We start from the raw sequence: 11,286 nt of genomic DNA, 5'->3' as shown, positions 1-11,286 counted from the left end.
TCAGTCTTTTGCATATTGTTTTCCAGTTAGCTACCCCTTTCTTTAGTGAAGAACGTATTTGTCTTTCAATCAAAGGACTGTTGTCTACTATCAGGAAACACAATGTGAATTCAGGAAATGTTCTATTGACAACAGCTACCCTTGGTTAATCCGTTTCACTCAGCCTCTATAATCCCAAGCCATCAGCTATAGTTCCCAGTCGTCTTCACAGTAGAAGTTGTTATGACATGGCATCAAGTCAGTTCTGACTCATAACAACACTGTATAGGGTTTCGGAGGAGTGGCTGGTGAGTTTGAACCACCGATCTTGCGGTTCAAACTGACCTTGCTATCCAATGTGTTAATTATCCTGCAGCGCCACACCAGGATACCACAGTAAATGTAACATCCGCTAGTTGACAGGAAGACTTATGCTGCTGGGTATGGCCAAGGACAAGTGAAATATCAAAATGTGAAAGTTTTTGAGAAGCTATGTCTGTTATTGCAGAAGCTCTCTGGGGATGGGGAGGCCTTTGCATGTGTGTGTGAGGGGTGTTGGTAACTCCAGAGAATGTGGCATCTATCAACACAGCTATTTCCTGGGAGGCTATATGGGATCTCTACTCTCTTGGATGTTTGACTTCCACTTGTGATTATAGAAACAGTGATTTCAAATGGTTGTGGTGGTGGTGTGCCATTGAGTTGGTTCTGACTCATTGTTGTTAGGTGCCATTGAGTTGGTACCAACCCATAGCGACCTTAAGTACAGCAGAATGAAACACTACCCGATCTTGGGCCAACCTCACTACTATTGCCACGCTTGAGTCCATCGATGCTGCCACTTTGCCAATCCATCTTGTTGGGGGTCTTCCTCTTTTTCTCTGACCCTCCACCTTACCAAACATGATAGCCTTCTGCTTCGACTGCTCCCTCTGACTCAGAGACCCTGAATAGAGTTTCTGAGGTTGTAAATCTTTACAGGAGCAGAAGGCCTCATTTTTTTTTTTTTTCCTGTGGACAAGCTGGTAAGCAGCCCAACTCACAATCCACTATTCTACCACGGCTCCTTTTTCACATTTGTTGTTGTTATGTAACATCGAATCAGTTCCAACTCATAGTGATGCTGTATAGGATATTCAAGGAGTGGTTGGTGAGTTTGAACTGCCAGCCTCATGGTTCAAACTGACTTATGGTTTGGTGCTTTATCCCATAGCGCCATACCAGAACCCCATTGATTTTCAAATACAGGATAATAAATGCTTTACTATTCTTCAACCATATCATAAAAGGTGTGCTAGTCCAGATCTGTCTAAAGAACTTCTGTTAGCCCAAGGAATCACAGATCTGAGTTTTCCTCCTTTCGTACAGCATGACCCCTCCCTCTCCTCCCTGTGGCTGCCCTATCCCCTCAGGATGTCCATACTCCTGACTACCACAAACAAGGCCTCTCATTCGCAAGTCCTTAAGAGTTCAGAGAGGTTTGTAGCTAATGTCCTGTTTTCTATGCCCCAGCTGAAAGACTATAAAGGCACAGACTGGATAGGACCAGTTGAAACAGGCCAGTGCTGCAGAGGGGCCAGTAGTGGGAGCCAGTCCAATAGACCCTCTCATAGTGTATAGGCCTCGTCCACCACACTTACTCAGTCCATCCGTCATCAGTGATGAAGCAAAACATGAGCCTGCGGGCATGGTATGGCAGCCAGCAGATGACATACACAACTACGATGGCTCCTGCAGAAAAATTGGAGAGAAAGAGATAAAGCAACAGACAGAGAGCAAGCATGTCCTCAGTTATGTCATCTCTGGACAGGAAGATGCCAGAAGGTGGCAACAACTGACACAAACAAGCCAGTGTTGCAGCAGGGAAAATGGAGAATGAGTGGGAAATGTATTTAGGGACTCAGACAGTATGGGAGTCCATAATTCCAGATCTGAAAGTCTTCATGTATGAGGGAGCTTCAAAAGTTTGTGGAAAAATTATATTGTTTTTTAATCCCATCTTTCCATGAACTTTGTAAAGTCTCCTTATATAACTGCTTTTCTTATTCCTCTATGTAGTCAACCTTCCTGAAAAGTAGGTAAATACCTTCTTGCCTTTGTGTACTACACCCTGAAGAAGATAAGAGGTTTCATGTATAGAATTTTTATTCCTTCCTTAAATACACTGAACCTTGTAGGAAGCTTGTTGGTAATTATAAAATCCCTTTATTGTCCTGGAGGCATGGGAGAAATTAGGCCCAGAGAGAGGTAATAACTTGCTCCAGGTCAACAGGAATTGGTGGAGCTGGGTGTCAGCCCCTGGGGCCCTTTCTTTCAAGTGTGTTGCAGAGGACTTAACTGAGAACCTGGACGCTGTGCTGGAGGGCATGGATCCGGCTGGATTCTGTGCATCTCACTGGATTGGCCTGGCCTGTCAGGGAGAGAATCTTCCTCCAGGTGCGGAAGCCAGAGAGACCCTCCTCGCTCAACAGCTCCAGGTGGCTGGGGGCAGAATTGTCTGGGGCAGAAGTAGATGGCATCTGGGAGCAGAGGGACACCAGGTGGTTCACGGTTACACCGTTCAGGAAAGCAGTTAGAGCCAAGGGAAGCACAAAGGACAGCAGTACATTCACCTGTAAAGGCAATTCCAAGGGTTATGGAGGTCTACAAAGCAGCATCAAGTGTTTGTGACTCTCTGACCATGAGGCTGTGTTCAACGGCCCAGGAATCTGCAGCAGCAAGAGAGGATCACAGAAGAGTTAGAAGATAAAGTTGAAAAAATTCTCAGTAAATAAGGAGAACACAATGAAAATACAGGAAAAGATAGGAAAATGTGGGATTAGACTAGAATTTTTGTCATCTAAATAATAGTTATTGCAGAACGAAAACAGAGGAAACAGAGGGGAAGAAATTATTTTTCAAACAAACAAGCAAAACACTCAAGAAAACTTCTCCAGAATTGAGCGATATGAGCTTCTGGAAAGAAAGCATCCAAGGGCCCGAACAATAGATGGAAATAGAGATGTATGTGTGACATTACCACCTGGGGATCAAGAAACAATCTTAAAAGCTTCCCAAGAAATAAGTTGTATACAAGGATGGGGAATGAGAATGATATCAGACTTCTTAAAAACAATAGTGAAAGAAAATAATGGAGTAATATTTTTAAATCTTTGAGGAAAAATAGTTTTCATATTAAAATTTTATACCCATATTATGACACATAAGAAGATAAACTTTTTTTTTTTTTCTTTTTACCTTTGACACACAGACTTTTCTTCTGGTCTTGGGAGATTACAAGAGCATATGTATAAACCAATTACTAGAGATACCCGGGATTCAAATATAGGGTAGCCAACACAAGACTAAAAGGAAGTTTAGCAGAGTGATGGGAGGGAACTTCTCAAGATGACAGCTGAGCAGCCAGCCGGGCGAGCAAGCATTCAGAATGCATCAAGGGGAAAGAGGACTGTGGAGGATGATTGAAAAACAAAGTATGAAACGGATAGATCATTTGTTGGTATTTACACTTATAAAGGAGAAGTTGAAAATGAATTAGACATAGATACATAGACAACAAAACAAGTGAAAAAGTTGATCATAAACAATGAAAGCAAAAGTTATATTGGAAACAAGATATAACAAAAATATGGCACTGGCCATTTAGGAAGAATGTTTACATAATAAACGTGATAATATAAATACTGCATGTAAACCTTTCCAAATACCATAATATAATGACACTGGAAGAATGGCTAGGGAAGTGTATGTGTGAATGTGGTGTGTGGCGGTTGGAGATGGTAAAGTAAGTTGGTCAAATGCTCCTCTTCTATGGTCAGAAGACATTAGATAAAATTTAGTTTGGAAATAATAAACATGTTCATTAGAAATAGGTTAACAAAGAGCTGCAATAGTTAAGAGTGGGTGGTAGCTGCCTTTAGACTCAGAAATATGAATCAAGGTGTGGAGGAAAGGGGATGCTATTTTACATTACAAGTTTTGTATTATGACTTAACTATGAAAAACAAGTTTGTTATATAATACCTTGTCTGTTTTAGATGTGCACTTAAAAAGTTTCAGAATGTATGTCTTACAGCAATTTTCCTCATTAGGTCTAAAACTCTACTGCTTCTTTCCCTTTACAAACATTTAAAAACAAAATGAAAACAACCAACTAATATTTTAAGTACTAGACTGTGAACTACAAGGTTGGTGGTTCAAACCCACCAGCTGCTCCTCAAAAACCTTGCAGAGGGTTGTTATGGGTCAAAATCAACTCAACAACACTTAATAGTAACAACATATCAGTCAAAGGAGTTCTGGTGGAACAGAGGGTTAAGCATTTGCCTACTAATCAGTAGGTCTGTGGTTCAAACCACTCTGAGGGAAGAAGATGAGACTGTCTGCTCCAACAAAGATTTAAAGTCTTGGAAACCCTACATAGCAGTTCTACTCTGTCCTTATAGGTTTGCTATAAGTCAGAATCAGCTTGGTGGTGGTGGGTGGGTAGGTGTTGATACCAATCAACTTTAAAATCAGGACTAAAATAACTGATCTGGAAGCTGGAAAAAAATAAACACCTTATGACCCAGCAATCCCTCTACTGGGTGTATACTCACAAGAAATATGAATCAGGACAGGAGTAGATATATGGATACCGATGTTCATCGCAGCACTATTCACAATATTAAAAAGATGGAAACAGCCTAAGTGACCATCAGTGGAAGAAAGGCTAAATAAACTTTGGTAATACACACAATGTACCAAAGTTTATTTATAATGGATAATGGTGAATCTGCAAAACATCTCATAACATGGATGTACCTGGAGGACATTATGCTAAATGAAATTAGTCACAAAAGGGGAAATATTGTATGAGATCATTATAAAAACTTAAGAAAGCTTTCCATACTAAAAGAAACATTCTTTGATGGTTACAATGTGTGGGAGGGAGGGGAGAGTAATTCATTGGCTAGAGGGTAGACACATGCTAGTTCTGGTGACAGGGAGGGCAATATACAAGGAGGGGGAGGGCAATACATAAAAAGAGGTAGGATTGCAGATGAACAATGAGGATAGGGGAAGACAGGAAGCTATGCATGTGCTAAATGGGATAGAGGTAAATAATGATTTATACCCAACCTTGTAACTACAGTGTTCTGTGAATAGATACATGGATTGAGACATACGGCTGAATGGGTAAAGGAGGGGAAAGAAAAAGGTTTATGTGTTTCACTGTTTTATGGCTATTGGTTTCCCCTGCCTACTATTGTAAAATAGACATGTGTGATTGAAATGAATATTGGAAATTATGGTGACAGTTTGTAAGCCCATCTTCAGCCTATAACTGATTGGATTTGCTAAAAAGTGGAATGAAAATTTGCCCAGGGAAAATATGCTTCTTGTTAAGCCTTTAGTTTGTTGCTGAACCAACAAAATGTTTATCAATGACAACATAGTTAATTACTACCAAATTGTAGCTTAAATACCAAACAGAGACTGAAAGTAAAAATGTAGTCATAAATTGATGATTAATCTTTGAGTATTGAACTCTTTCTGTAAAAACTGAGTGTTTTGCACTTTCAAAAACTGTAAACACTTTTCTTGATCTAAAACACTGATTAATATGGAAAGTGAATCAACCGTCTTAATCAGGGTGGTGGTGGTGTGCTATACAGTTGGTTCTGACTCATAGTGACCCTGCAGGTTTCTGAGGCTGTAAAGCTTTACTGAAGCAGTAAGTCTCACCTTTTCCTGTTGAACAGCTGGTAGTTTCTAACTGCTGACCTTGAGGTTAGCAGCTCGACTCATAACCACTACATTACCAGAACTCCTAACTCTCTTAAGATACTAAAAAGAAAGATTTGCCTAAGTAATCCTAATCGGAATCTGGTTATTGTTTTAACATAGATTGCATGTTTCAGGTTAAACATTTTAATGTGTCATTTGTCAAATCATGCTGTTGCACTGAAATAATTCACTACAAATAGGCCATATGCCTGCACGTAGCACACTTCCCAGCATCAACACTAGAGATTGTTACTGAAAAAATTCATGAGTCAGTTGGAATCATGTCAAGTAAACTATGCAAGTAGTTTATCTATAACACAAACCTTGTTTAGCACTTTTCTCCCAAGTCTAACTCCAAAATAGGTACAACCTGAAAGCTCCTACCCCAGTCTGTGAGAAGTGGTGGGATATGGATTACAGACATTTTGAACATGTGATTTTAGTGTTCATTTCCACAGTCCACACTAGATCCCAGCAGAGAACTGCAGTCAGCCTGAATTGTGAGCAGTAGCAGTTTACTTTCTGTTCTGCTGCAGTTTAGAATTGGAGTGGAGGATGCTGAGAGTAGATGACTCTGCTGCTTTAGGACAGTAATATATGCAGGGTCCTCAGAGGAAGAGCAAGATTAGGCTTTGAGGGTTTAGGGCCACAGGCAGGGATAGTTCAGTCTTCATAGCATCATCCATAATAGCAGGCATTCACTTGTGTTTTCTCTCTTTCAAAGTGATTTTGGTTGATCTTTTTTTGAGTTTAACTGTTGTTATTTAATTGATTCCACATTCATTCTTGTTAAAATTGATAAAATTATATTTCTTAAAATACTGGGATTAAAATATAGATTATGTTACCCTACCCAGAGAAGCGGTGACACTGGAGATGGAGGCAGAGATGAGGACATTCAGAGATAAAGCAGCAGAGGTCTCTAGACTCATGGAAAGACTCACGGCCAGGAGGCAGGCTTACGGAATGTGCCCTTTGGTAGTTTAAATGATTATATATTCCTGAGTGTTTTTGTGTACATCCTGTCCTCCCAAAAACAAAACAAAAAACCCCAGAGGGCATAGAAACAAACACTATTGAATGATGATATAAGGAGGGGATTGTAATCATTGCAATGAAACCAAGAGTGTAAAACCAATGTTCTCCTATGTAAACTATTACTCAATTCACAATAAAAACTTAAAACATATAGAGAGACAGCCATTGCAGTACCTTGAACTGCATAGAGACAGTGCCAAGCCAGGCAGAGCTGGATGGCATTGAGTGGATTCTGTGCCTCATGGATGGAAAAAAATAGCAATAATTAAACATGGGCAAAGGAGGTCCTAAGAGACCGAGAGGCAAAATGTCATCCTATGCATTTTTTGTGCAAACCTGCTGGGAGGAGCACAAATGCACCCAGATGCTTCAGTCAACTTCTCAGAACTTTCCAAGAAGTTCTCAGAGAGGTGGAAGAGGAAAATTTGAAAGAGAAATCAAAACCTATATCTTGCCTATAATGGAGACAAAAAAGAAGTTCAAGGATCCCAGTGTACCCAAGAGGCCTCCTTTAGCCTTCTTGTTTTGTTCAAAGTATCGCTCCCAAATCAAAGGTGAGCATCCCGGACTATCCACTGGTGATGTTGCAAAGAAACTGAGAGAGATGTGGAATAATACCACTGCCTATGACAAGCAACCTATGAGAAGAAGGCCACTAAGCTGAAGGAGAAGTATGAAAAGGTTATAGCTGCCTACCGGGCTAAAGAAAAGCCAGATGCAGTCAAAAAGGGAGTCATCAAGGCTGAGAAAAGCAAGAAAAAGAAGGAAGAGGAGGAAGGTTAAGAAGAAGATGATAATGATTAATATATTGACTTTAGCACAAAAATTTTTTTTTTGGTCTATAAGGCATTTAACCCCCATGTACACAACTCACTTCTTTTAAATAAATAAGAAATTGAAATGTAAGGCTGTGTAAGCTTTGTTTTTAAATTGTACAGTGTCTTTTTATTGTATAGTTAACACACTACCAAATGTGTCTTTAGTTAACCCTGTCTTGGAGGTGTTTTCAATAGCCACCAACAATTTACAACAGTATGGGGTTGTAAATTGGCGTGGAAATTTAAAAAAGCAGGTTCTTGTTGGTGCACGGCACAAATTAGTTATATATGGGAATGGTATTTTTTGTTTTTCATCTTCAGTTGTCTGATGCATCTTATACAAAATAATTTTCTGCTAACTGAATACCACTCTGTAATTTCAAAAACAAAAAAAAAAAGTTGCAGCTGTTTTGTTGACGTTCTGATTGCTTCTAAGTAAATGCAATTTTTTATTTTTAAAAATATACATATAGATATATAGATATTATTTTCATGTAATTAGTAAGAATATACAATTTACATTTAATTGGATCCTAAGTATCATATTTTGGTTGTAATAAAAGATCCACTATTACTTAAACCATAATTGAACACTAACATGCACAGGTGAAGATGTAAAACTATAATATCCTTTTCTATATGCTATGGGCTATTTCTCTTGGCTTTTAATATAACACATAACCCCAACCCCAAACCAAATCAATAGTGACACCTCCAGCTAAATATTATAATATTTGTATTAACTTAGCCTAAATTTGTATATTAATTTAGAGAGAGTTGACATTTTGCAGCCTTTTATTCCTTGTTTTATCTTTTTTGTTGTTGTTGTTATTTTGTTCAGTATATTCTTTGTTACTTCAATGTTTTTAAATTTTTTTACTGGAGAAATAAAAGTTTTCCCTTAAAAAATCAAAGCAAGGCATTATTATAATCCGTACCTTACAGATGTGAACACTAAGTATCAAAGAAGTTATGAAGAAGAAATTACATTCTGTTTCAGCACATAATTAGGTCTGAGCAGCATGAAAGGCAGGTCTATCTGCTCCCCTTCCCACTATTTCTACCATCTCAAATGTAACCTGAGAGGAAAGTGACAATCACTTTCAGAAAAGGTATTCAGAAGGCCATACGTGCATCAGCTGCTGAGAGAATTCAGAGAGACAGAAGGAGAGAGCTTTGAATGTTAGAGTGTTGGGCGAAGGCTCTTAGGCTACAGTTTCACTTCCAATAATACAGGGTTGGAGAAGGCTAGAACAGAGAAAGGCCTTTCAACATAAATGTCAGAAAATACTAGGTTAGGTAGGTGTAGGCACTGGAGTTAAGAGCTCTGATGGAGACAAGACTAAGGAGAAACTGGGAGGCTAATAAGAAAACGCGACTAGGAGCTTGAGCACAATTCCTCAAAGAGATCCAGAACACATTCTCTTTCCCCATCCTGCTTAAGGAGAGGGCTACAGATATCCAATGGAGTCCTGGTGTGGCACTGTAGGTTAATGTGCTGGACTGCAAGTTTGCTTTGAATCGCAAGACTGGCAGTTCAAGCTCACCAGCCGCTCCTCGGAAAGCCTATACAGGGTCTCTATGGTACTGACTCGATGACACTCATCAACAACAACATAAATCCAGCTCCCTATCCACCTAGGATCTCGTTTGAATGCTCTTCAGGGCCCACTGAATCAGAACCCAGTATGAATCATGGAATCTGTATTTTCAACAAGCTCCCCATGTAATTTTTATACCCTGTAAAGTCTTAGCACCACTCATGTATGAACGGTAGGAGCACAGACTTTCCGAGTCAGTCTTGAATTCAAATCTGTACTTCACTTTGACCAAGTTTGTGGCATTGTAGGATAAGCATTGGACCACAAGGTCCGTTTGAACAGCAAGGTCGGCTGCTCAAATTTACCAGCCGCTCTTCGGAAACCTTACACAGGGTCGTCATGAATCAGGACCGACTCCATGGCACTTAACAACAACAATGCCCAAATCGTCTGTAAAATGAGGGCAATGACACTCAACTTTCTAGATACTTGAAGCATTAGCGGTGAACACACAGGCCAAGACATCCCGCCTTCCTCCCAGTGTCTGCTCCTCCGGAGGGAGCCGTCCCACTCCACGTTGCCATTACCTGGATAAACACTTGGATAATGGTGCGGCTCACCAGCACTGTGCACACGCGCGAGGCAGGTTCTGGCTCCCCGCTCTCTGTCTCCAGCTCGTGTTTCTGCCCCATGATGACAGCCATGGGTAGGGAGAGGACAAGAGAGGAGGCCCAAGCTAGCAAGAGCAAGTTTCGGGTCCTGCGCGGCGTCAATAGGCGACGGGCGCGCAGAGGCTGGCACACAGCGAGACAGCGCTCAGCACTCAGACTGGCCACGCTGAAGACAGTGGCGTAGGAGCAAAGCTCGCGCACAAAGTAGTAGCCGCGGCAGCCCAGGTCGCCGAAAACCCATGGGTAGTGGAACCACACGAAGTTGTAGAGCTCCATGGGCACGCTGACCATCAGCAGGAGCAGGGCGGAGAGTGCCAGGCTGAGCACATGGTAGCGCAGGCGACCCGGCGGCCCGGACCGCGCCTTCAGCACCACGTGAACGGACAGCGCATTGCCCGCCAAGCCAAGAGCAAAGATGAAGGCGTAGAGCACAGTGCAGAGTACCTTGACCCAGAGGCGCGTGTCCACGCCCAGTCGAGCCTCCAGAGTCAACACTGGGCTGGGGTTGGGTCTCGGGGACCGCAGACTGCTAGCCTCGGTCTCCATTCCGCCCCACCACCTGCGCTCCCTTCCTCAAACTTAAGTTCTCTCTCACTGCCAGGACACTAGGCGAGTTGCCCGGTTAGAAAGCACCTCCTCCTCTGTGGGAACCTCCAGGACTGGGAAGACACGCCCCATGAAGAGTCCCACTGTACAAACGCAGGGTCTTGCCTGTTGGTGGCGTTAAACTTTCTTAGTTCAGCTCAATTCAGGGAAGCACGTGCTGCACGGAAAATGGACTCCTTTTGGGGTCCGACAGACATGACTTGACTACCATTTACTAACTCTGTGACTTTTGGCAAGTTAACCGTTCAGAACTTATGTCTGCAACTGTAAAGTATTATCCACATTTCAGAATTTCTGAAAAGATTATATAAGAGAATCAGTGTGTCCGCTCCTGAGTTGCAACATCGGTAGGGGGCCAGCGATGTGTATAATCTGCTGCTGTCTGCTGTGTGCAGCCCTTCTGTGGGGACTCCCCTGCAGTTCCTTTTCTTTCAAGGAAGTCTCTAGAGATGATTCAGAAAGGAATTGCACTTAAACTCTAGACAACTGTTATTCTTCTGGTAAATGGCTTTTGGATGCTGACCTGGTATCACCAAGCAATTTGTTTTACTGACAGATACATCCTCAAGGTATTGTGCTTTCCCAAGTCTTTGAGAATGTCATTCTCATGTAGCAGTGAGATGTATTATTTCACAGGAAAAGGTCTTGTCCAATTAATTTCTAAAAAAAAATTAAGAGACATGTCAAGGCATTAAAATTAAAGGAGATACTGCAAAATTGGAATCCAAAGAGGCAGGTCAAAGTTGTTGCTCTGCTATCTACTAGCTGTGTGTGTTAGGCATGTCATCAGCCAACCTCTCTTCTTGCTGTTAGGTGCTATTTAGTTGGCTCTGACTCAAGACAACCTCATTCTTTTTTTTTTTT

General features: G+C 41.4%; 1 protein-coding gene across 1 annotated transcript in view; it reads right to left on the bottom strand.

Annotated features, from left to right (window-relative positions):
• NTSR2 (neurotensin receptor 2) overlaps positions 1–10,362 on the bottom strand; it is a 13,388-nt gene extending 3,026 nt beyond the window's left edge. Inside the window, 3 exon segments of the mRNA XM_006869471.1 lie at positions 1,620–1,710; positions 2,318–2,591; positions 9,733–10,362. Coding sequence (XP_006869533.1) covers positions 1,620–1,710; positions 2,318–2,591; positions 9,733–10,362 — 995 coding nt within the window.
• Positions 10,363–11,286: the final 924 nt, after the last annotated feature.

Source organism: Chrysochloris asiatica, unplaced genomic scaffold (genome assembly GCF_000296735.1).
Source record: "Chrysochloris asiatica unplaced genomic scaffold, ChrAsi1.0 scaffold00131, whole genome shotgun sequence".
Lineage (NCBI taxonomy): Eukaryota > Metazoa > Chordata > Mammalia > Afrosoricida > Chrysochloridae > Chrysochloris > Chrysochloris asiatica.
Note: the sequence above shows the minus strand (reverse complement) of the source record. Positions and strands in the feature narration are given on the sequence as shown.